This window comes from Hemibagrus wyckioides, linkage group LG14 (genome assembly GCF_019097595.1).
Source record: "Hemibagrus wyckioides isolate EC202008001 linkage group LG14, SWU_Hwy_1.0, whole genome shotgun sequence".
NCBI lineage: Eukaryota > Metazoa > Chordata > Actinopteri > Siluriformes > Bagridae > Hemibagrus > Hemibagrus wyckioides.
The window spans coordinates 23,815,400-23,842,899 of NC_080723.1; the positions used below are offsets into that span (position 1 = coordinate 23,815,400).

The 27,500-nt window shown below is 43.3% G+C and overlaps 1 protein-coding gene across 2 annotated transcripts in view; it reads left to right on the forward strand.

Moving 5' to 3' along the window:
- The window catches only part of LOC131364273 (CMP-N-acetylneuraminate-beta-galactosamide-alpha-2,3-sialyltransferase 1-like), a 59,381-nt gene that overhangs the window by 19,569 nt on the left and 12,312 nt on the right, over nt 1-27,500 (forward strand). For both annotated transcript variants that reach the window (XM_058407370.1, XM_058407369.1), the window contains 2 exons: nt 16,584-17,195; nt 24,866-25,059. In XM_058407370.1, the coding sequence (XP_058263353.1) occupies nt 16,932-17,195; nt 24,866-25,059 (458 nt within the window). In that variant the 5' untranslated portion in view covers nt 16,584-16,931. The remainder of the gene's footprint in view (nt 1-16,583; nt 17,196-24,865; nt 25,060-27,500) is intronic.

Consider the following 27,500-nt stretch of genomic DNA (forward strand, 5'->3'; position numbering starts at 1 on the left):
AGAATCAGACTGGAATTTGAAAAAATACTGGGATGAGTCACAAAAACTCTGGAATTGAGATGAATCTCTACCAAAGTGATGGAATGATCAAGGCTAACTCTACCACAGCCTGAGGACATTCGTATAGTGGTGAGTGGCAGCAGCTGAGGTCTCCTGGTGTTTAGGTCTGCACTGAGGTCTACTAATGTTTAGGTCTGCACTGAGGTCTCCTGGTGTTTAGGTCTACAGTGAGGTCTCCTGGTGTCTGAGGTCTCCTGGTGTTTAGGTCTGCACTGAGGTCTCCTGGTGTTTAGGTCTGCACTGAGGTCTCCTGGTGTTTAGGTCTACAGTGAGGTCTCCTGGTGTCTGAGGTCTCCTGGTGTTTAGGTGTATGCTTTCAAACACATTATACGTTAATAATTCATATTGAATGACGGAGTGTTAAATGACACAGTGCTTCATTATTATTGGCTGAAACAATGAGACATGGTGGTGGTAGCATCATGGCTTGGGCTTGCATGGCTGCTTCTTCATTGATGAGACGTTTCCACAGAAACATCTCTGAGAAATGAGAGAAATGTGTCCGATCTAACCAGGAGGAACTTCCCTCCGCATCCCCCACTCTCTCCTTCACTTCGTCTGTATGTGTTTCCTGGGAAAAAGACTACATCACATACTCATGTTTAATGAATTGTTTCTTCCCGTCCCTGCGCTCGCTGTTATTAAAATTTCTTCTCTCCGTTTCTCTGTATGAAGGAATGAGAAGAAAGAGAGAACAGATGAGGACAGACATGTTATTGTTTAGCTCTAAGCTCTTTCTTCTTTTTCTTTCTGTAGCATTGTTGCTATTTGTGCAAGTGATATCTGTTCCTGGTTCCTCCAAGGTACACTATTTTTGTAGCTTTAATGCTGATGTTAGGGGTGTGTGTGTGTGTGTGTGTGTGTGTGTGTGTGTGTGTGTGTGTGTGTGTAAAAACATCAGCAACATCCACAACCTTTTCAAAAGTCTTGTCTCTGAAAATGTTTATCTCAACTAAAGTGTTCACGGTGGTCTTTAGGTACATACAGCACTGCTCAGGGAAGTTTTGATGCCATGAGCACTCTGCCAGGAATGTTGTCTGGTCCAGCAGACTTACGTGGGTTAACTTTGCATAGAGTTCTCCTCACATCCGCTGTGGATAGGCAGAGCACCTGGTCATTTGGAGAAGGGATGAGCTTCCTTGCTGCCACGTTGTTCTGCACCTCAAACCAAGCGTAGAAGTCATTCAGCACATCTGAAAGAGAGGCATCACTGTCACAGGCAGGTGAAGTTGTCTTGTGGTTAGTGATCACCTGGATGCCCTCCCTCAGACTGGTGTCTCTGCTGTCTCCGCTGTCCTGGAAGTGGCTGTGGATTCTCTGGGCATGTGTGCACTTTGCCTCTCTGATAATGACCATCATCATTATCTCCAAAAAGTTTCCATTGTTCTCCATGACCACATCATCTGCACATCATTTCCATCATTCTCTATGACCACACCATCATCATTATTTCCAAAAGTTTCTATTGTTGTCCATAACCACATCATCTTCATCATCTCCGCATCATTTCCATCAGTCTCCATGTCCACACCATCATCTCCACATCATTTTCATAATTCTCCATGACCACACCATCATCTCCAAATAGTTTAAATTGTTCTCCGTGACCACATCATCTTTGTCATCTCCATATTGTCTCCAGTATTCTCCATAACCACACCACCATCATCATCATCTATATATCATCTCCAGTATTCTCCATGACCATGTCATCACCATCATCATCACTACCATCATCATCAACATCATCTCCAGTATTCTCCATAACCATGTCATCATCATCATGTTCATCACCATCGTCATCATCACCTTCATCATTATCATCATCTCCATATTGTCTCCAGTATTCTCCATAACCACACCACCATCATCATCATCTATATATCATCTCCAGTATTCTCCATGACCATGTCATCACCATCATCATCACTACCATCATCATCAACATCATCTCCAGTATTCTCCATAACCATGTCATCATCATCATGTTCATCACCATCGTCATCATCACCTTCATCATTATCATCTCCATATCATCTCCATATTGTCTCCAGTATTCTCCATGACCTCCATAAGAGGTCTAGGATTCTTTATTGTTGTATATTCTACTCGTCAACCATCACAGAGTTCTCCAGAGTTCTCTGTAGCCACACCAAGCTCCTCATCATTATTCCTCAGTCTTCATTACCACTGCAGCTTCCCTAAAGTCTGTGACTGTCTCCATATTCTCCATGGCTACACTTTCACTCTTTAGCACTACAAGTCTCTCTATCAGCGTAGCACCACCTCAAATTTCCTCCATCATCTCCTCTGTGTGCTCACTCCATCAACTTCAACTACACCAAGTTTGCTTCAGGATCAGGGGGTGGGGGGGACGAGGGGGATGGGGGGGGATACCAGAGAGAGAGAGAGAGAGAGAGAGAGAGAGAGAGGAATAAAAGGCTGTTGATGCTGATGATGATGAATTTCCACCAGGTGTGATTATTTGACAGCTGGTTTAGTTTGTTCCAGGAGATTATTTATCCAAGCTGCTCGTGATTATTTGAGTTATTGTAGCTGCTTCCTGTTCAATCTGGGGTTTTTTTCAGATTATTCACATTTACATTTATTACATTTTATTCATTTCATCAGACGATTTCATGCAAAGTGACTTACAAATGAGGAAATACAGGTGAAGTGATACATCACGCAGAGGACAGGAGAAGTAGTGCTTCTCTTCATGTTATTCACCCTGATTCTAATGATTTAAACTGATCCCACTTATTCTCTCTCTCTCTCTCTCTCTCTCTCACTCTGAGTGAGAGATGAATCTCAGTTGTGTTCTGCCTACATTCTTTTTCACATCTACACTCAGCTGAGCATTTATACACAGCCTGCTCTCTCTCTCTCTCTCTCTCTCTCTCTCTCTCTCTCTCTGCCCCCCCCCCGGGAGCAAGTGGGCGGAGCTTTGTGAGTGTGAGCACCAGTGTTTGTATGTGCTTCTGGGGAAGCTTTGTTCTTTTCCTTATTTTAATATAATTTCTGTTTGAATTTAAGGTGCTGGAACATCTGTGTATTCTTTCCGTATCTAGAATAAATATTGCTCTTGTCTCTGTGGTAAAAGTAAACAAACTTGTCAGATATGGCTCTGTTATCGACTGAACACTCACTCCTCTTTCATTGCCATGCAAAAAAAGTCATGATTTCAAACATCCCTCTGTTTATTAGCCATGAAATTTTAACACAAGCACTATCTCACTACGGAAAACTAGTTTCATGGATTTAAAAGATCTCATCTGGATGCAAATCTCCACTACTAAAGTACCACCTTTCAATCCGAAGATTTGTGTATATGATTGTAAAAGATAAAGATTTAGATGTAGCTACATTTTTAGTTAATTATGAGGTCATCGTTAAAACAGTGTAGCTGAGCCGGTTAGCGTAAGGCAAATCACACCGCCGAGATTTAAGCAACAAGGATTTTACAGATACTTTTAAACCATTTTGTTCCATTATTTTCACTGTTTACAAAATTTGCTTACAACAGCTCTAGAAAACTAACCCAGTCCCTGAAAGCCTGAGAGACAGATATCATGAAACTGTAAGAGTTAAGAGTCTCCAGGAGATCTGCATGGAGATTCTCTCTAATAGAAAAACACGATTAGCCGATATGTTAGGAGTTAAAGCACAGAGCACTCTGGTCCAGCCTAGGTTTGAAAATTTAGACCAGATGGATACACCATCTAAAAACATTTTTCCAGTCTCAAGAAATAAAACAGACAGAAAAGATTTGTTACTGCCTTATGTTCTGAGGCTACAGAATTTTTACTAAACCCTAGAGATATAAGAAAGAGGACAAAAGGACAGAAGCCAGCTCAGGTCAGGACACAGCCAGGAAATGTCTTCTTTAACAGCTTACCCCAGGTGCTGGAAGAAGCTATTGTAGAGCTCCCAGGTGTGTTGAGACCAGAGGAACTGCACAGAACCCATCAAGGGTTAGGGAAAGTTCTATTGAGCTCTACAAGTGCTTCTGGAAAGAACTAGGAAAGGAATTTGTTCAGCTGAAGGATGGCTAACGTTGAGTTGCCGTTGGACAACCGTCCTCAGCCTTCTACCCAAAAACAGAGACCTTACAGACCTTTACAGAACTTTTTTCACTTCTTCGTACTGATTACAGACTGCTCTCAATGGCTCTAGCCAATAGACTGGCTAATAGAATTTTCGAAGAAGAAGTCTAAGTTACGGGTTAAGAGTGCTGAGATATATTCTGAATATATCACTGACCAATTTAATGAATCAGGCCATCCATTTGGACCAGACTCACTGTGACCCCAGGAGATCTATTTTTGCCAACAAATCCCTCATTCTGGGTTTCTTGATGTCTCCAAGTTGCTAAGTTGCCTTCTCATTGAATCAGGAAAAGGTGTTTAATAGAGCTGAACAACTTTACTTGTGGAGAACGCTAGAATCTATCGGCTTTTGCCAGGATTTTATAAACAAGGCCTGGTTCTCTACAGCGAACGTTGAACGCTAAATGGTGGCTTCATGGACTCTGTTCAAGGATATTCGAGGTATAAGACGGAGATGTTCTCTATCTGGAATGTTGTATTCTCTAGCCGCAGAACCCCTTCTACAACAGATAAGAAGAAATTCACATGGTCTTCACTCAGAATGGAATATTTATCAGCCTAGGCTCAGGATGTAATAGTTTTAATTAGCAGACAGAGCGATGTGCAGGTTTTAATGAAACTGTTTGAGGATTCTAATGCCTTGTCTTCTGGCAAGATAAACCAGAATAAAAGTGAAGCGCTGTTAGTTGAAATGTGGACTGAAGGGAAATCAAGACTTCTTAAAGGTCTAGCCTGGGGAAGAGAGTAAGTTTTAATTATTCACGTGTGTTATTAGAGTATGAGGTGACTGTACAGAGGAATTGGGAAGTGGCTATAGATAAGGTTAAAGGTCAATTAGAGAAAAGGAAATAGTTATTACCAGAAATGTCGTATGGAGGGTGCATATTAGTCGCCATATAATTTAGTAGCTTCATGCTTCTTGCACATGTTGGTCTGTGTGGATCTTCCCCTACATCTGCTGGTGGAGATACAAGCTGTCCTTCGTCTGGAACAAGCTGAATTGAGAGCACCATAGTGTTCTGTACCACCCAAAGAGGGTCAAAGTGTGCTGTACCACCCAAAGAGGGTCAAAGTGTGCTGTACCACCCAAAGAGGGTCAAAGTGTGCTGTACCACCCAAAGAGGGTCAAAGTGTGCTGTACCACCCAAAGAGGGTCAAAGTGTGCTGTACCACCCAAAGAGGGTCAAAGTGTGCTGTACCACTCAAAGAGGGTCAAAGTGTGCTGTACCACCCAAAGAGGGTCAAAGTGTGCTGTACCACCCAAAGAGGGTCAAAGTGTGCTGTACCACTCAAAGAGGGTAATAGTGTGCTGTACCACCCAAAGAGGGTCAAAGTGTGCTGTACCACTCAAAGAGGGTAATAGTGTGCTGTACCACCCAAAGAGGGTCAAAGTGTGCTGTACCACTCAAAGAGGGTCAAAGTGTTCTGTACCACTAAAGAGGGTCAAAGTGTGCTGTACCACCCAAAGAGGGTCAAAGTGTGCTGTACCACCCAAAGAGGGTCAAAGTGTGCTGTACCACTCAAAGAGGGTCAAAGTGTGCTGTACCACCCAAAGAGGGTCAAAGTGTGCTGTACCACTCAAAGAGGGTAATAGTGTGCTGTACCACTCAAAGAGGGTCAAAGTGTGCTGTACCACCCAAAGAGGGTCAAAGTGTGCTGTACCACTCAAAGAGGGTCAAAGTGTGCTGTACCACCCAAAGAGGGTCAAAGTGTGCTGTACCACTCAAAGAGGGTAATAGTGTGCTGTACCACCCAAAGAGGGTCAAAGTGTGCTGTACCACTCAAAGAGGGTAATAGTGTGCTGTACCACCCAAAGAGGGTCAAAGTGTGCTGTACCACTCAAAGAGGGTAATAGTGTGCTGTACCACCCAAAGAGGGTCAAAGTGTGCTGTACCACTCAAAGAGGGTAATAGTGTGCTGTACCACTCAAAGAGGGTCAAAGTGTGCTGTACCACTCAAAGAGGGTAATAGTGTGCTGTACCACCCAAAGAGGGTAATAGTGTGCTGTACCACCCAAAGAGGGTCAAAGTGTGCTGTACCACCCAAAGAGGGTAATAATGTGCTGTACCACCCAAAGAGGGTCAAAGTGTGCTGTACCACCCAAAGAGGGTCAAAGTGTGCTGTACCACCCAAAGAGGGTCAAAGTGTGCTGTACCACTCAAAGAGGGTAATAGTGTGCTGTACCACCCAAAGAGGGTCAAAGTGTGCTGTACCACTCAAAGAGGGTAATAGTGTGCTGTACCACCCAAAGAGGGTCAAAGTGTGCTGTACCACTCAAAGAGGGTAATAGTGTGCTGTACCACCCAAAGAGGGTCAAAGTGTGCTGTACCACTCAAAGAGGGTAATAGTGTGCTGTACCACTCAAAGAGGGTCAAAGTGTGCTGTACCACTCAAAGAGGGTAATAGTGTGCTGTACCACCCAAAGAGGGTAATAGTGTGCTGTACCACCCAAAGAGGGTCAAAGTGTGCTGTACCACCCAAAGAGGGTCAAAGTGTGCTGTACCACCCAAAGAGGGTAATAGTGTGCTGTACCACCCAAAGAGGGTAATAGTGTGCTGTACCACTCAAAGAGGGTAATAGTGTGCTGTACCACCCAAAGAGGGTCAAAGTGTGCTGTACCACCCAAAGAGGGTAATAGTGTGCTGTACCACCCAAAGAGGGTAATAGTGTGCTGTACCACCCAAAGAGGGTCAAAGTGTGCTGTACCACCCAAAGAGGGTAATAATGTGCTGTACCACCCAAAGAGGGTCAAAGTGTGCTGTACCACCCAAAGAGGGTCAAAGTGTGCTGTACCACCCAAAGAGGAGGGTGGACATGGACTGAGAAGCCTGTATATCAGTATGGCAGCCTTACATTTTCAGTTCCTTCAAAAACTTCTCAACAGCTCAACATCCAACGGCTCAACAACACTGAAGGACTGGAGATAACAGGAAATGGACCCTTTTCTTGATGAACCCTGTGAAGCTGGACACTAACAGGATGCCAACATTTTTATCAAAGTCTATGTCAAGTCTGGAACTTTTTTATGCTTCAGAGGTCAGACGACACCCACCGTCTTCACCAGCTTTTAGAAGGACCACTAATCCATGGAGCATGCTTCAACACAGCAAATAACTGGACTTTTCCAAGGACAGTCACTTTCAGTCATCTAGAGAACCTGGGATTAGCAGGACTTTGAAAACACAGAGAACGTAGCTGCACACCTGAAATCAGATCCATACAAGGAATTGCTCACTGCTGAGGACAGACCACTGCTGTCAGATCACTGCAGAGCGACAGGTACTCCAAACACCAAGAACACACTCCACAGCGTGGTCCTCTCGCTCAAACTGGAGGACTGCACAGGGCCTTGAGTGGAAGCTGGAAAAGTGAATACTCCTTGCGTGATGTGCTCAAACTAAATACAGATTTTAAGAAGGCTTTATTATCACCAAACACACATTTACCGTACAATGGTGCAATTCTTTTCTTCTCATAGCCCAGCTGAGGACGTTGGGGTCAGCAGGGGCAGCTATGATGCTGCACCCATGGAGCAGAGAGAGCCCATCAGCTTGGCGGTGCTGGGGCTTGAACCCCAACCTTTTGATCAACAACTGGGAGCCTGAACCTCTTGAGCCACCGCTACACCAGAATGGAGATTCTGCACAGTATCATCACTCTTAATGCTTTTATATTACTTTCAAACCCTGAGTTTGGAGCAGAATGAGAAACTCTTTCATGCTTTTATTCAGTGTCTCACAGTGAAACCACTGTATCTGACTGTTTCATTCTGTTAAGGAAACGTTTTCTATGGAGACTTTTATTTTTGAAGGAAGTATATTATTTGTCAGATGCTAAATTTAATCCGGTCGTCAAGTGAGCAGAAAAAACTAAATTGAGAAAAGTCTGGGTTGAGACGTCACTGCTATAAACAGAGTTTGTTAAATCAGGTGTGCTGAGTGACGTTTGTTTTTAGTGTTCTGATCATGCTGTGTTTGAAGCTTATTAAACCCGGTACACATCTCTCTAAGTGTCTTCTTATCCATTTTAGCATTTTATTACCCATGTGTACAGAATAGTGGTTTATTTAGATACTATTTATTAGACTATTTAATTTCAATTACATTCTCTCTCTCTCTCTCTCTCTCTCTCTGCATCCCTTTTCACATTTCACATCTACACTCAGCTGAGCATTTATACACAGCCTGCTGTGTGTGTGTGTGTGTGTGTAAAACAATGGTTTATTTTTGTAGAACTGTGTTATTCCTTAGACAGTGTGTTTGGTGTGTGTGTGTAGGGTGGTGCAGTGTATCAGCAGATAGCAGGTGTGTGTGTCGTGTGTAAGCAGCACAGAGTCACCTGCTAGCTGACGTTGGAGTGTTACACTGCCCTCATGCTGACGAGAGACGAGGCACTCGAGTCCCTTACAGGAGCTGAGGAACTCTCTAGAACAGCAGATCTGACAGTAGAGCAGCTGCACAGTACAGCTCTATATTAATGCACTCCCTCTGATACGTCACCGTTTCTATAGCAACAGCTGATTCACAGGTTCATGTGTGCTGAAGTTTCCTGTCAGGAGAAATGGGCATGTTATGTAACACAGATGGAAGGAGTCTCCAGTGTCAGAGCTCTGGAACAGTCAGAGCTACAGCCGAACTGTGTGTTCAGAAACTTCACTTTAGAACAGAAGAGTTTCATTTTAATGGAGGAGATTCAGCAGTGGAGTGGAGCGAAAATAAATAGGAAATTAAAAAAAATTAAAAGCACCTGCTACTGACTTACTAAAATATCCACAATATATTACTACTACTACTACTATAATAATAATAATAATAATAATAATAATAATAATAATAATAATATTTTTTTAATAAAGTAAAAAAAATGATTGATTGATTGATAAATAAATAAATAAATAAATAAATAAAGTAAGTTAGTATTATATATTCCAATCTATTTGCTTGAGGATTAATCAGAAAGAGTTTTAAATCCCAGCATGCCACACTGCCTCTGCTGGCCCCTGAGTGTGGCCCTGGGCCCTCACCTGCTCAGGTGTGTTAGAGAGGTGTGTAAGCGTGAGTGTGTGTGGATCTGCTGCATGCTGTAGATATGAAAGTTCTTCTCTGTGCTGAGCTTCAGCTTGGAACAGCTCTGTTTCTTGTGAATAAAAGCAGGGTGCCGCTGACGGAAAACAGAGCGCTGAAGGTGGGAATATTTCCCAGGTGCTCATGGGAATTCCTGATGATGAATGAGAACTTGCTGCTTGTTATGTGAAAATGATTCATCGTCAAAAAAATGCTTTAAAGTTAGTATTTAGGGCACAGCTTTGGAGTGACGGGTGCTGTAGATGCTAACTGCTAACGTAGGCATGTTCAACACACACACATGCTGAATATGAGGAGTGTGTGTGTGTGTGTGTGTGTGTTTAGTAACAGCTGTATGGAATTAATGAATTAAACCTGGAATAAAGTCAGAATTGTTGAACAGGTTCTTATAAACCGCTGCTAGTTTGTTAGTTGAATTTGATTTCATGGAGACCTAGGCTATGTATTGTTAGCAGATTAGCAGCACAAGCTAGCACTAGTTTTTATACACTGACCAGAAGCACCGCCAGACACCAGAGACTCATCACACACACTCATCACACACTCATCAGACACTCTTTACACACTCATCACACATAGTCACTCCTTCAGCTGTCTCACACACTCTTCAGCTGTCTCACACACACTCCTCACCTGTCTCACACACACACACTCCTGTCTCACACACTCCTCACCTGTTTCACACACACACTCCTGTCTCACACACACCTCTCACCTCTCACACACACCTCACGTCTCACACACACGCACACTCCTCCCCTGTCTCACACACTCCTCACATGTCTCACACACACCTCACATGTCTCACACACACCTCACATGTCTCACACACACACCTTACCTGTCTCACACACACACACACTCCTCACCTGTCTCACACACACCTCACATGTCTCACACACACCTCACATGTCTCACACACACACCTTACCTGTCTCACACACACACACACTCCTCACCTGTCTCACACACTCCTCACCTGTCTCACACACACCTCACATGTCTCACACACACACCTTACCTGTCTCACACACACACACTCCTCACCTGTCTCACACACTCCTCACCTGTCTCACACACACCTCACATGTCTCACACACACCTCACATGTCTCACACACACACCTTACCTGTCTCACACACACACACACTCCTCACCTGTCTCACACACTCCTCACCTGTCTCACACACACCTCACATGTCTCACACACACCTCACATGTCTCACACACACACCTCACCTGTCTCACACACACACTCCTCACCCATTTCACACACTCCTCCCCTGTCTCACACACACACCTCACATGTCTCACACACACCTCACATATCTCACACACACTCCTCCCCTGTCTCACACACACCTCACATATCTCACACACACACTCCTCACCCATTTCACACACTCCTCACCTGTCTCACACACACCTCACATATCTCACACACACTCCTCCCCTGTCTCACACACACCTCACATATCTCACACACACACTCCTCACCCATTCACACACTCCTCACCTGTCTCACACACACACACCTCACCTGTCTAACACACACCTCACATGTCTCACACACACTCCTCACCCATTTCACACACTCCTCACCTGTCTCACACACACACTCCTCACCTGTCTCACACACACACACCTCACCTGTCTAACACACACCTCACATGTCTCACACACACTCCTCACCCATTTCACACACTCCTCACCTGTCTCACACACACACTCCTCACCTGTCTCACACACACACACCTCACCTGTCTCACACACTCCTCACCTGTCTCACACACACACTCCTCACCTGTCTCACACACACACACCTCACCTGTCTAACACACACCTCACATGTCTCACACACACTCCTCACCCATTTCACACACTCCTCCCGTCTCACACACTCCTCCCCTGTCTCACACACACCTCACATGTCTCACACACACCTCACATGTCTCACACACACACCTCACCCATTTCACACACTCCTCACCTGTCTCACACACACACTCCTCACCTGTCTCACACACACACACCTCACCTGTCTAACACACACCTCACATGTCTCACACACACTCCTCACCCATTTCACACACTCCTCCCGTCTCACACACTCCTCCCCTGTCTCACATACACACCTCCCCTGTCTCACACACTCCTCCCCTGTCTCACACACTCTTCACCTGTCTCACACACTCCTCACCTGTCTCACACACTCTTCACCTGTCTCACACACTCCTCCCCTGTCTCACATACACACCTCCCCTGTCTCACACATTCCTCCCCTGTCTCACACACTCTTCACCTGTCTCACACACTCCTCACCTGTCGCACACACTCCTCACCTGTCTCACACACTCTTCACCTGTCTCAAACACTCCTCACCTGTCTCACACACTCTTCACCTGTCTCACACACACACCTCACCTGTCTAACACACACCTCACATGTCTCACACACACACTCCTCACCCATTTCACACACTCCTCCCGTCTCACACACTCCTCCCCTGTCTCACATACACACCTCCCCTGTCTCACACACTCTTCACCTGTCTCACACACTCTTCACCTGTCTCACACACTCCTCACCTGTCTCACACACTCTTCACCTGTCTCACACACTCTTCACCTGTCTCACACACTACTCACCTGTCTCACACACTCCTCCCCTGTCTCACACACTCTTCACCTGTCTCACACACTCCTCCCCTGTCTCACACACTCTTCACCTGTCTCACACACTCCTCCCCTGTCTCACACACTCTTCACCTGTCTCACACACTCCTCCCCTGTCTCACACACTCTTCACCTGTCTCACACACTCCTCACCTGTCGCACACACTCCTTACCTGTCTCACACACTCCTCACCTGTCTCACACACTCCTCACATGTTTCACACACACTCCTCACCTGTCTCACACACCTGTCTTCAGTTTTAGGTTTCATGAGCTTTATTGACATGACAACTAATTGTACACTTTATTGCCAGAAGTGTAGTGCAAAAACAGGAGAAATAAAATAAATTGAAATCTTACTATAAAATAGCACTTTATACAAAATAGTTGAAAAAGAGAAATGAAATAAGCAAAATGAAGGTAATGAAAAATGAAAGAATAATAAAAAGAAGAGTGATGTGAGGCAGATCCCTCAGCATCATTCACACTGAGCTGCTGAAATACAGCAGGCTTTATCTTCTGTCTCCTCGTGGGAGGCGGAGCTTTCACTGTCTGACAAATGTGTGTGTGTGTGTGTTTACTATTGTTCTCAGACATCTGTGCTTGTTCTGTGTTCTGGTAGGACATGCAGCTCTGTCTCAGTGGTAGTGTAGACACACTCCTGTGTGTTCCTGTGATCTGGTGTCTCCTGCTAGCTCGTGTCCACTGAACCTCCTCACGCTGCTCCTCAGTGTTTCATCTCACACTGTCTACAGACCTGCTGTGGCCTTCTGTCTGTTTAGGGCTTTAGGTGTAGATCTGTTTCGTGTGTAGTGTAATTTGGTTTAATCTGATTAGTCTGATGTTCTTCTAGTCTAAAGCGTCAGTGTGATGGGGTTAGGATGTGAGGAGGATCTTTCAGACCAGCTGAGAGCATAGCATGTCTGTTCATCAGCTCCTGGTGTTGAGGGGTTTGTAACAGTGTGATGCCTCACTGAGTTTTAGGTGTTGTGTAATTCTGGCCTGCAGGCTGGTGGTAGGTGGGGTTGGGGTGGATGTGTTTATGGCAGTAGACAGGGTTAAGGTGGGTGTGTTTATTGTTGTAGGTGGGGTTGGGGTGGGTGTGTTTATGGCAGTAGACAGGGTTAAGGTGGGTGTGTTTATGGAGGTAGGTGGGGTTAGGGTGGATGTGTTTATGGCAATAGGTGGGGTTGCGGTGGTTGGCTTTTAAGGCAAAATGCGGGGTTAAGGTGGTAGTGAGGGGTGTGTGTGTTTGTGGTGGTAGGCGGGGTTGGGGTGAGTGTATTTATGGCAGTAGGCAGGGTTAGGGTGGGTGTGTTTATTGTGGTAGGTGAGGGGTGGGTGTGTTTATGGCGGTAGGTGGGGTTAGGGTGGGTGTGTGTATGGTGGTAGGTGAGGGGTGGGTGTGTTTATGGCAGCAGATGTAGTTAAGGTGGGTGTGTTTATGGTGGTAGGTGGGGTTAGGGTGGGTGTGTTTATGGTGGTATGGTGGTAGGTAGCTTCATATTGCTCCTCTTTCCTCCCCTCTTCATTGCTCCTCTTTTCTCCCCTCTTCATCTTGCTCCTCTTTTCCTGAACAGACTGAAATGACGTTGTTGTTGTTGTGTGTGTGTGTGTGTGTGTGTGTGTGTACAGCTAGTTTCCTGGAGCCTCAGTGTGATGGTCAGTATCAGTGGAGGTTGTTATACGGTCAGCTGATGATCTGAAGCTGCAGACGTGTTGTGTAACATGTGAAATGGGCCGTAAGTCAGGGAGAAAAGTGCAGGAGCGAGACACAAGGGCTGTAATTCTCCATGTTCTCCTGTCCATCACTCTCTCTCTCACTGAGTGTGTGTGTGTGTGTGTGTGTGTGTGTAGGTACTAGCAGTTCAGGGTCATTCAGTGTGTTTGTCAAACACTCACATCACTCGTTACCCTCAAAAGCTTTATTCTCCTGTGAGTTTATTCTGCACACAGACACACAGGACCATACCTTATGCTGTGTGTGTGTGTGTGTGTGTGTGTGTGTGTGTTGACGGGACATGTTGTTGACAGTTAAGGTGATTCTTGCTGCTCTGTAAACTCCTCTGTGTCTCTCATTGTGTCACCGATGTTCAGATGGTGAAGAGGCTCTTCACACTGCTTCAGATTACACACACACACACACACACACACACACACTCTCACACACACACACTCACAGACTGAACAGAGGCTCAAATCCTCTTTTTCCTCTCCCTTTGCCTGTCTCCTTCTCTGTCTCTCTCTACCTGTCTATTTGTCTCCCTTTCTGTCTCTCTCTACCTGTCTGTCTGTCTCCCTTTCTGTCTCTCTCTACCTGTCTGTCTCCCTTTCTGTCTCTCTCTACCTGTCTACCTGTCTGTACCTATGTATCTGTCTTCATCTCTGTCTCTACCTGTCTGTCTGTCTCCCTCTTGGTCTCTTTCAACTCATCTGTCTCTCTCTACCTGTCTATGTCTCCCTGTCTTTCTTTACCTGTCTTTTTGTCTCTCTCTCTGTCTCTCTGTCCCTATCCGTTTATCACTACATGTCTCTGTCTCCCTCTTTTTTACCTCTTTCTCTCTCTCTCTCTCTCTCTCTCTCTACCTCTCTCTCTATCTGTTTGTCTTTAGAATCCTTCGCTCTGTCATTCTTTCTCTTTTTAATATCACTCTCTTCATCGTTTGTTCTGTGTAAGTCTGTCTTTCCCTCACCTCTGCTGTCAGTATCTATCAGTCTCAGCAGCTCTCTGTGTTTATGTGCACTGAATCAAAAATGATAAATTATTGTTTAAACTAAACACAACACATTTAAAAGTTAAACCGGTGTTTTGTTTTGTTTTTCGGGAAAACTCCCACTTCCTGTAATCATCCTCACCTCAGTAACGTTTACCTGAAAGCCGAGGACTGGACTGACATCCTCTCTCTCTCTCTCTCTCTCTCTCTCTCTCTCTGAGCTCAGCAAACATTTCATTTACGCTTGGCTCTTCCCAAACACACAGTTACGTGCTTGTGTTTGTTTATGGCTTCCTGAATATTTCATATGGCTCCTCTTACCCACGCCTAACAATGGAGTGGTGCCGTGTTTCCAGCACTGACCTTTAATTAGAGACTAGTCAGATAGAGCAGCATGATTACACTGAGCTAGCTAATGTAACCTGACCAGACAGAGCATATGGAACTGCTAGACCATGTCTATCCTTCCAGGGTCCCAAGTTCCCTTTTTTTAAATGTATCCTGGTTGATGCAGGAATTTGTGATTGGGATCTCGAGGTCATGGGGGAGGAGCATGGGGCACTGAGAATATAGAGTCTCCAGAATATAGGGCACTGGGAATAGGGAGTCTTCAGAGCATTGGACACTGGGAATATAGAGCCTCCACAGCAGGGGCACTGGGAAATTAGAGTCTCCAGAGCATGGGGCACTAGGAATATGGAGTCTCCAGAAAATGGAGCACTGGGAATAAAGTCTTCAGAGCATGGGGCACTGGGAATAAAGAGTCTCCAGAGCATAGGCATTGGGAATAAAGAGTCTCCAGGGCATAGGCATTGGGAATAAAGAGTCTCCAGGGCATAGGCATTGGGAATAAAGAGTCTCCAGGGCATAGGCACTGGGAATAAAGAGTCTCCAGAGCACAGGCATTGGGAATAAAGAGTCTCCAGGGCATAGGCATTGGGAATAAAGAGTCTCCAGGGCATAGGCATTGGGAATAAAGAGTCTCCAGGGCATAGGCATTGGGAATAAAGAGTCTCCAGAGCATAGGCATTGGGAATATAGAGTTTCCAGAGCATAGGCATTGGGAATAAAGAGTCTCCAGAGCATAGGCATTGGGAATAAAGAGTCTCCAGGGCATAGGCATTGGGAATAAAGAGTCTCCAGGGCATAGGCATTGGGAATAAAGAGTCTCCAGGGCATAGGCACTGGGAATAAAGAGTCTCCAGAGCATAGGCATTGGGAATATAGAGTTTCCAGAGCATAGGCATTGGGAATAAAGAGTCTCCAGAGCATAGGCATTGGGAATAAAGAGTCTCCAGGGCATAGGCATTGGGAATAAAGAGTCTCCAGAGCATAGGCATTGGGAATATAGTTTCCAGAGCATGGGGCATTGGGAATATAGAGTTTCCAGAGCATGGGGCATTAGGAATATAGAGTTTCCAGAGCATGGGGTATTGGGAATATAGAGTCTTCAGAACATTGTGGAAGACTGGGCACTGGGAATTTAAAAATTGGGGAAGACTGGGCACTGGGAATATACTCATGGTTTCACATATGTGATCTTATTTGCTATTAAAAATGGTGATAACAGAATACATAACATGATGGTTGTGGTAAATTAATGTCTGCGGTGTGAGATTAAATGTACCATCACTTGAAGACTAAGGTGTAGAATTGCTATCTAGCATTAGTGCCAAGTGCTGACTTTTTTTTAACAAGCAAAAATCAAATAAATAAATAAATAAATCTGGGTTTTAAACCATCCAAGAGTGTTTAATATCAGAATATCTTATAAAAAGTTAAGCACGTCATGCTCTCAGTAAGTAACATCAGCACATGCCAGTTAAAATCTTCCTGCTAATTATTTAAATATGAGTAGAATGTAGAAAAAGATCAGAGATATCCAAGAAGTTGTATAGTCTCTGTGAGTCAGGCTGATTTTTTCCTGTGTTTGCCTCCTAGGTTGCTGATTATGCAGCCAGTGCAGTCGGCTCATTAAGATTACACAGCGTAAGCAGAAGAGGGAGCAACTCACCTCATCATTCTGGAGCGTTTGACCCTCCGGCAGCCGGCTGTTTACACACCAGAGCAACAGTGAATGTTAAACCTCTGGTGGAAAATCTCCAGTTTAAATGAACCCTGACACACAGAGACTCGCTCCCAGAGCTGGATTAATTAAAGCATAATCTTATTCTTTGTTGATTTAAAATACTGACTAAATTGTTTTTTTTGCCAACTTTTAAAACCAAGTATTTTTTTAACTTGATGTAATTTTTTATGCGGGACTTGTGGATCTTGGATTGACTGAAAATGATCTACCTGTCATCCAGGAGGCTTCATGCTATTATGCTGATCTTCTGCCTAGTTTCTTTTGCCACATTTTTACTGAGAGATCACTCGTTTCTCCTCAGCCCGCTTCAGAACATCATTAACGGGCCGTGTGGGTGTCGGCCCTGTATTTGGGCCCCGGAGGAGGAAGACGCATGGTTTAGTGAGAGGTTTAATCAGTCTTTTCATCCTCTGCTGTCCAGGTCAAACAGCGAGCTCAATGATGACACCTACAGGTGGTGGCTGGTTAGTACACTTTCTTGTGTTTACAGTTTCATTGTTGTTGATCAGCCAAGGCATGTTTGGGGTGTAAAGTTTGTGTCTTTAGTTTCATGGAGGAGATTTGAGATAAATATACACTACATGGCTGAATGATCATTACACCCATATGTGCTCCATTCCCAAACTGTTGCCACACAGTCTGAAGGACACAGTTTTATAGAATGTCTCTAAATGTATGATGTAGCTTTACATTTTCTCTTCCCTGGAACTCAAAACCTGTTCCAGCATGATGTCCCTGTGCACAAAGCAGCTCCATGAAGGCATGGTGAGAAGGTGAAGGTTGTAGAAAGTCAAAGATCTCGAGTGTCCTGAACAGAGCCCTGATTCTGACTCAGAGTCTGATCTCACTAATGCTCTTGTAGCTGAATGAATTTACACAAATCCCCACAGCCACAATCAAACAGCTAGTGAAGAAGCTTCCAGAAGGGAAGAATGGAGCTGATTATAACAGCAAACACAAGAAAAACAAATATGGAATGAGATGTTCAACAACACGACTGGGTGTGATGGTCAGGGGTGCACATACTTTTGGCTGTATACTGTAGGTACTGTGTCTTATGGTTTGAAATTTTCATAGTATGATAACCAAATCTAAAAATATCAGTTCCGTAGAAACAGTAATGCTACTGTTGAAGAAACAAAAATCAAGAACCAAATATTTAGCCTGCTTTTGCTGTCTGTAAGATAAAAACCAGTCCTGATTATTAGTCCCCTCATGTAGAGAGTTTTGGGTAAAGGGGTGTTAATCTCTTCGCTTAATGAACAATAACAGGCTTCTTCAATCAGATGCCTAATTTCATAAAAATGCAACAAAAAAAAAACACCCAGCAACCCCACTGTGAGCCACATGAGCCAATTTACTTGATTTATCAGCAATACAGATGCAAATGAAGAACTGAAAGCTAGTAAATCGTTTCTATCTGATGCACTTAGCGTCAGGGTTTAGTGGCTACACGGTGTCTGTGGGTAGCGGTTTAGCTCCAGGTTTGTGATTAAACACTGAAAGTTTGTGTTGGCTCGCTTTACAGCGACGGTTAAGAGCTAAATCAAAATCGACTCATGGTCTGATTACCCAGAATGCCCACAGCATGATGAGATTACATGAAAGGTGAAGTTATTTAATTTACATTAGAGAGAGAGAGAGAGAGAAAGAGAGAGAGGAAGAAGTAAACAGACATATCCTGTCAGAACAAAGGATTGATCTCTCTCTCCGCTGTTTCATATTCATTATGATAGAAAAAGAATGATCTTTGGTGTGAACTCTGTTTCACCTGTTTTTATTCCTTACCTATTCAGAAGATAGCTAATAAATCATCTGCAGGCTAATATGTTAACTCTAAAATTGTTGATTTACATTTTACATTCAACATACGGTGGCCAAGAAGTGCAAAACAAAATACAACTGGAAACAAAATAACAAATCCACAAACACGAGGAGAATTCAGACAGACCAGGAAAAGGTAGGTATAGTTTGCAAACGGAATTCCTACAGCTGATTTGTTTTCAGTTTGTTATTTTGGTTCTGGATTTGTTGTGTTTTGTACTTCTCACCCACCGTACAAACAGCTGGAGTTGTTACACTACCTTTACAATAATGTAATAATATGCTAATGATGTAGCATGGTCTGTTTTGTGCTAATGATGCAGCATAGTCTGTTGTGTGCTAATGCTGTAGCGTAGTCTGTTGTGTGCTAATGATGTAGCGTAGTCTGTTGTGTGCTAATGCTGTAGCGTAGTCTGTTGTGTGCTAATGATGTAGCGTAGTCTGTTGTGTGCTAATGATGTAGCGTAGTCTGTTGTGTGCTAATGATGTAGCGTAGTCTGTTGTGTGCTAATGATGTAGCGTAGTCTGTTGTGTTGTTTGCTGTTCAGGTTCAGAGCACGTCGATGTGTTTTTCCCTCCCGTGAAGTTCCTTGTCTCCATTTTGCCCTGTTTCATTAATAAACATTGAAAGTGTGTTTGCTCACTTTAAAGGTGTCAGAATCAGAATGAAATCGATCGCCCGATTACCCAGAATGCCCAGAGCGTGACGCGGTTAAACGACAGAGTGATTGAATTCATTGAACGAGCACCGGGAGAGAGATCGAGAGCTGGGGTAATTAGGAGGAACGAGTGAGAGATCAGAAAGAGTTTTTTCTACTTGTTTCCTCCACTCAGAGTTTCATTTAGGGTTGAAGGTGTCTCCCGAACCAGTGGATTTCAGTCACATTCTCCCTCCTCTGTCAGCTACATGACAGGAACATGCAGAGAGAGAGAGAGAGAGAGAGAGAGAGAGAGAGAGCGCTTGATATCAGTCTCAGTCTGTGTTTCAGTCAGGAAGCATCAACACTGTGATTCAGCTGTTGAATAGATAGATAGATAGATAGATAGATAGATAGATAGATAGATAGATAGATAGATAGATAGATAGATAGATAGATAGATAGATAGATAGATAGATAGATAGAATTACAGACAGAGCTAGATGGATTGATAGACAGACAGACGGATAGAGAAATGGATATACAGTGATGGATGGAGGGATGGCTAGACAGATGAATGATGAATAAAGGGTTAACAGATGAGATATTGACAGGCAAATATGCTTTAGGTTCCTCTCTGTTAGCTTTGTTCTTTACTGTAGGGTCAGGTTCTGTTTGTTGTGCACTAATTACTCAGCTTTATTAAATCAATTCTTAGGGCTTTATTAATATTGATTGTGTTCTGAAGGTTTCTGTTAGTGTATGGAAGCGAGACATCTCAGGTGTCTAATCAAGAGTAATTTCTGTGTATTTTAAGACTATCACTGGAATTAATCACCTACGCTTTCTCTGTACTCGTGGACCTTCTCTGCCCTCCATCTTCTAAAGCCAGGACATTTTCCCATCCTGTTCCTCGGCTGAAAGATGTGTTGTGCAGCAATCAGAACAAAACTGCAAAAAGAGCGGCTGAGAAAAAGTAGAGGAAATCTCAACTTAATACTGATGTCTCCTACCTTTCACTCCTCCACAAGTTCTCATCTGATATGACAGCTGCTAAGCTCTCCTTTAACAAGGGAAATCCAGAAGCTTCTGCACAAGATCCTCACAAGCTTTTTCTTCTTCGCCTTCCCCTTCCTTCCTGAATGCTGATGAGTTTGACATGTTCTCTGATGGAAACATTGAAAAAGCAGACCTCCACTCCTACACTGACTCCTACACAACATGTTCAGGATTCACCTTCTCTTCCTTCTCCAGCAACAGATCTTATCCTGAAATCCCACCATTTCCTGATCTCATCCCTTCCACAGTGGACCAGACCAACTAATAAGAACTTCTCCTCTTCAGCTCTACTGTCATTAATGACTCCATAACATCTAGTGATGTATCAGATGCCTTCAAGACAGTAAGCATCATTCCCATTCTGAAGAAACCCACTCTAGACACCTCAGACATCAGCAACCGTCGATCCGTATCACTTCTTTTTCTTTCTAAAATCCTTGAATGCACTTCCTACAATCAGCTGTCTCTCTGTCTTACCCAAAGCAACCTTCAACATTCTAACCAGTCTTCAAAGCAGCACACAACCATATGACAGGAACATGCAGAGAGAGAGAGAGAGACAGAGAGAGAGAGCTTGATATCAGTCTCAGTCTGTGTTTCAGTCAGAGAGCATTAACACTGTGGATCAACAGCTGAATGATGGACGGGTAAACTGGATAGATAGATAGATAGATAGATAGATAGATAGATAGATAGATAGATAGATAGATAGATAGATAGATAGATAGATAGATAGATAGATAGATAGATTACAGAGGTAGATGAATGGATAGGCAGACAGATAGATGGAGAAATGGATATACAGTGATGGATGGAGGGATGGCTAGACAGATGGATGATGAATAAAGGGTTAATAGATGATACATTGACAGGCAGATAGATGAGATATGCTTTAGGCTTCTCTCTGTTAGCTTTTGTTCTTTACTAATAAGGGTGGGATTCTGTTTGTTCTGAACTATTTGCTCGGTTTTATTGAATCTAGACTTTATCAATATACATTGTGTTCTGTTTGTTCTGTTTGTTAGTCCATCTCAGGTGTCTAATCATGAGTAGTGGCTCTGAAGACATTTCTCTGAAGACTGGAATTAACCACCTACACTCTCCTCTATATACTTTCTGCATGCATGTACCCAGGAAATCGTCTCCGCCCAGTCTGTGGCCATCAGTAATGTCAGTAGATCAGCTAAATTTCATCATCCTGCATGTCTTATGGCACAGCATGACAATTGTTTGCTTCTTACCTGGAGGGCTGCTTATATCAGGTGACATGAAGGGGATCAAAGCCAAGTCTGCATCATGCAGGTTCTCTACTGGTGTCCCATAAGGCTCAGTGCCTGGTTCTCTTCTGTTCTCCCTCTGAACTTGATCGCTTGTCATATCCTTTATACCAGCTTTTTTGGTCAGGTCACATATTCATATGGGTTTTCATATCACTGCTATGCTGATGACACTCAACTCAATCCTTTCCTTTTCTTCTTCAGACACTTCAGACACCAGTCAGGCATAAGATTATGACTACCTGCCTAATGTTGTATTGTTCCCCTGACCCGTCATGCACTGTATTCTGACACCTTTCTATCAGAACCAGCATTAACTTCTTCAGCAATTTGAGCAATAGTATCCCATCTGTTGGTTCGGATCACATGGGCCAGCCTTCACTCCCCACGTGCATCAATTAGCCTTGACCATCCATGACCCTGTAACTGCTTCACCACTGTTCCTTCCTTGGACCATTTTGATAGATAACTTTGAGGACCAAATGTTCAATTGCTGCCTAGTATATCCCACCCACTAACAGGTGCCATGATGAGGAGACCATCAGTGATATTGGCACTGCTTACAATGTTATGGCTGATCGGAGGTCTGTTTCTGCTTAGACCTCATCATGCAGAGCAGCTCATCAAAATTAAATCCAGCAAAATTGACCTGGAAATGCATGCTCATCTCATTATGACATTTACATAATTTACTGTCCAGTGTCACCCAAATGAGGATGAGGTTCCCTTCTGAGTCTGGTTCCTCTCAAGGTTTCTTCTTCCTATCATCTCAGGGGGGTTTTCCTCACCACCGTCACCTCAGACTTGCTCATTAGGGATAAATGTTAGGGATTAATAGTGACTTAACTTTAAACTATATCATTTTTTTCTGTTTCTATACTTTTGTAAAGCTGCTTTGAGACAATGTACATTGTTAAAAGTGCTAAACAAATAAATTGAACTGAATTGAATTATCCTGGAAAGCTCTCAGGTCTCTCATTCTGTTACATGCAACGTTGGGGGTACCACAGGAAATCAATTGTCTTTGCCAAGATTGCTAAGCTAACAAGCTCAAGGCAGTTTCTCCTTTAAAACACTAGGCAGATTCATCCATTTCTATCTACAGAGGCCACTCAGGTGCTTGTTCAGTCCCTTGTTATTTCAAGCCAAGACTTCTACTGCTGCCTCTCGCTCCTGGTAGGTCTGCCTCCTCGTGCCATTCAACCGTTGCAACTAATCCAAAAAGTTTTCAACCTTTCAAAGTTCTCCCACACCACCCCAAAGACAACTTTCCTCCACTGGCTTCTTGTAGATGCCCACATCAGAATTCATACATTGATTTTTGCCTCAACGTTAAACAGAGACCAGCACCCACTTTACTTGACATTTATCACACCCCACACTGCACCATGCTCCTGCTGATCTTCTAGTGCTCCTTGATTGGACCTACCAACTCTCAGGGTAGAAGGAAGGCAAGCATTGAGGCTGTTCTATGTTCTGGCAGTCTTCAAACAAACATTAAAGATGCACTGAGTATGCTGCCTTTATTTGTCACATATACATTACTGCACAATGAAATTCTTTCTTCGCATATCCCATCCTTGGAGGGTTGGGGTCAGAGTGCAGGGTCAGCCATGATGCAGTGCCCCTGGAGTATTGAGGATTGAGGGCCTTGCACAAGAGCTCAACATTGGCAGCTTGATGGTGCTGAGGCTTGCACCGCGATCTGATCAAGACTATACCATGCCGAGCTAGGGCTACTTGCAAGGCTTGGGTGCTTGGTAAGGCATGGCACTTGCCCATTTCAGGTGAAAGACCATTTGATGCTACCTTGTCCAAGCACAATACATGAATACAGAACATGCTGTACATTACACACAATGTGTATACTAATCATTTTGTACAGTAAATATTTTTTCTGCACACAATTATATTAGTACTGCTGCCAGCAGCAGAATTACTAGTGACACAGTGCAGTATCTGTCATGTTGCTGTCTAAAACCACAGACTTTGCAGTGGGACCCCATCACCCCACAGAAAGCCATCTGAGTTTCTTCTGGGTTCAGCAGTCCTCGGGTTCTTTATCTCTAAAAGAAAATGTGAAGCAGACTGAAATCACTTTGTTTTCAAAAGGCACAGATCAATTGGACCACAGAATGAAGATGAACCACAGATGAACCATACTCAGACTCACTTCTAAAGGAGTGTGTGTGTGTATGTGTGTGTGTGTGTGTTATTTCTGTTAAAAGCCAAGCTCTAGTTCTAGTGATTGCTCAAGATTTTGGTTTAAAATATAAGTCACAAAACTTCACATTTTTAAGAGTTGACCAAATGACCACAAGTCTTTTTTTTCAATCTTCAACTGATCTTCAACTGATCCACCCAGTTTGGGTGAGTCTGGGGCCATGAGGTTATCAGATTCCTGTTCTTGGCTGAACAGACACACAATGTGGTCTCCTAGTGCTGTAGCCCATCCAAGGTTTGATGTGGCATGCCGACATGCTTTTCTGCACAGTTCTTGCACAGTTGCAATGAGTAATTACAAATGATTGTGTACATGGATATAAAAAGTCTACACACACCCTGCTGTTAAAATGTCAGCTTTTTATAATGTAATAATATGGAACCAAGTATCTGTAATTACAAGGTATAAAGATTTAGTGAGAAACATTATAAGGTAAAGTAAAAGCTTGGAACACAACCATAAACTAATATACTGATTGATGATCTTGTGGTGAAGCCATTCCTTTGTGGATGTGGACCTTCGTGTGCTTCGGGTCATTATCATGCCGAAAGTCCTATTCCTCTCCAGCTTATTAGCAGACACCTTAAGGTTTCACAGTAAAATCAACTGGTAAGGAAGATCAAGGTTCAAGCTCCAGCACTGCCAAGCTGCCACCATTGGGCCTTTGAGCAACGCCCACAACCACAAATACTGGCCACCCTTGACCCCAGCCTGACCACACCCCACTCTACCCAACTGCTCTGGGGGCTCTGTATCATGGCTCACCCTGCGCACTGACCCCAACCGCTGAAGGCTGGGATTTGCAAAGAAAGACTTTACATGACAAATAAAGGCTACTAAAAAAGTTTACAGGCCATGCAGGCCATGATGCTAGCACCACCATGCTGCACTGTGGGTGTGGGGTTTTGCACCGAACATGCTTTTGGAATGATGGAATTATTGATGTGAACAATAACTGAAGCTCTTGACCTGTATATATAATACAGTATTACGCACTGTGCTGGTGCCATGTGATACCTGACTGGATAACTAGATGAAGGTAAAGTGGACCATGAGTGTGTATAACTGTATAATCATACTGTGTGTGTGTGTGTGTGTGTGTGTGTGTGTAGTGGCTTCAGGCTGAGAACAACCCATCCAACTTGAGTGCAGTGATGGACAGGTTATTTCAGGTCATCCCTGGAGAACAGCACTACATGGATGCTGGACCTTCCCGATGTCGCACATGCTCAGTGGTGGGAAACTCTGGAAATCTCCTTTCATCCCATTACGGCAAACTGATTGACACCAGTGACTTCGTCATCCGGTAAGAGGCGTTCCCACGGTCTACAATTTCACTCAGGTGCAGTAGAGCATGTAAAATGATAATGGGTATATTAGATAATGTACAAAGGAAAAGGATGTAAAGCAGATGTCAACAGAGGGATGTCAACATGCTGTGTACACTTTAGTTCTGCTCAGCTTTTTCAGGGTTTTTTTTTTTTCAGACTATTCTCTCATCTTCAATCTGTTTCACAAAATAACGTAAGGTGACTTTCTTATCTCTCGAGCAGCAGCACCACTGCTCCCTAAACCTCTTTTATGGCTCTCGTACTGCGTGTGCTGAACTGCTCGCTGTAGCAGTTTTCCAGTCCCTAATGTGCAGAATTCCACTCATCAGCTAATTATGATCAAGTTAATAAGCTCAATCTGGTGCATCAGAGCAGGAGGAAAATAAAACTGAATAATGCAGTGAAATTGCCTTTCAGGGTAGATTTACACACTCCTGCTGTAGGAGAAGTCGGCAGGAACAGCCAGAAATCCATAACCAAGGTCAAAGAAACACCATACGTCAAAAGCACTGCAAGAAATAATAAAATTAATGAAAATAAATTTGAAAGAGAATGACAGAAAGGTCAGTAATGTTCTTTTTAGTGTCACACCAGGCTGAGATGATCAACATTTAGTCCCTCAGCAAGACAAGATCTTAAGATTAAATTTTAGTTAAATTCTAAACTGAGCTGATCCTCTGATCTTCCTAAACTGAACTGATCCTTAGAGCCTCCAAAACTGAGAAGATCCTCTGAGCTGATTCTCAGATCCTCCTAAATTGAGCTGTTCCTCCGATCCTCCTAAACTAAGCTGTTCCTCAGATCCTCCATCTGTTAGTCAAGCCGAGATGTTCAGCCTTTTGTGACGCAGCAAGTCAAGCTTTTAGATTTTATCTCTACTTTTACTGCAACACCAAGCTGAGCTGATGACATTTACAGTAGTTCCACACAAGTCCAAGCTGATCCTCAAAAAAAATAAACTGATCTAATTTTAGTAACACTCCAAGTCCAGGCTACTTTTACTGCTACGCCAAACTCAGCTGATCCATTTTGTTACACACCAAGCTGAGATGATCGCCTTTTTTAGGGGAAAATGTGAGCTGTTCTACTTTTAGGAAAAGCTTTAGCTATATTTTTGCTACAGAAACTAGCAAGATGAGTAGTTTGTAGTACAAGAACTGATACTGATACTAATACTGATACTAAAAAACATCATTTACAACCTTAATAACCTCATAATAAAGTCAAATGTAGAAGAAAGGTCTCAGTTTTGTTGCTTGGAATTTGTTCTTTTTTTCTTCAGCAGGTGTGAAGGTATGGAGTTATTTCCGTTCATGTTCTCATTCCTGGTTTTGAAGAACACACAGATCCTTTACCCTCTGGTTTTCCTGCTCAGCTCTTCCTGAGTCATTTGAGTGTTAAAGCATGAAGTCACTCAGACATGCACAACAGAGGGTTCTCCAGGACCAGGGCTGGGAACTGTGATTTATTTTTAATAATATTGAACTGACTTACTTAATTAAACATATTACCAAATAATTTACCATTTCAAAAAAAGAGAGCAGGTTTTATTTTCGTGTTGAACTCTGATGAACTCTGATGAGCCGGAATGATTCAGTAAAGAACTTGAATGATTCAGTAAAGAACTTGGATGATTCAGTAAAGAACTTAATGATTCAGTAAAGAACTTAATGATTCAGTAAAGAACTTGACTGATTCAGAAAAGAACTTGAAATATTCAGTAAAGAATTTAATGATTCAGTACAGAACCTAATGATTCAGTAAAGAACTTGGATGATTCAGTAAAGAACTTAATGATTCAGTACAGAACTTAATGATTCAGTAAAGAACTTGGATGATTCAGTAAAGAACCTGGATGATTCAGTAATGAACTTGAATGATTCAGTAAAGAACTTAATGATTCAGTAAAGAACTTGGATGATTCAGTAAAGAACCGGAATGATTCAGTAAAGAACTCAATGATTCAGTACAGAACTTAATGATTCAGTAAAGAACTGGAATGATTCAGCAAAGAACTGGACTGACTCAGTAAAGAACTCAGTTATTCAGTACAGAACTTAATGATTCAGTAAAGAACTGGAATGACTCAGTAAAGAACTCAGTTATTCAGTACAGAACTTAATGATTCAGTAAAGAACTTGGATGAGATTTATACGAGTTGATTCTCACACCTCTACTCGTTTAACAGAGCAGAGTACGCAGTAAACACACTCATGGCTTCAGATGTTAGCATGTTGATACGACTAGTCAGCTCGCTCATTTGTGTGACACAAATGAAAAGGTGTCTTGCGGTGTATTTATAGGCGTGGTCAGTGGGCGGTTCCTTACGTCTGGGGTTCTGTCTGGAACGCTGGGTGTTTTCTAATTTTGTTTTCATTAACCATGTGCTTTATTACCCACAAGGCTGTTCGGCGAG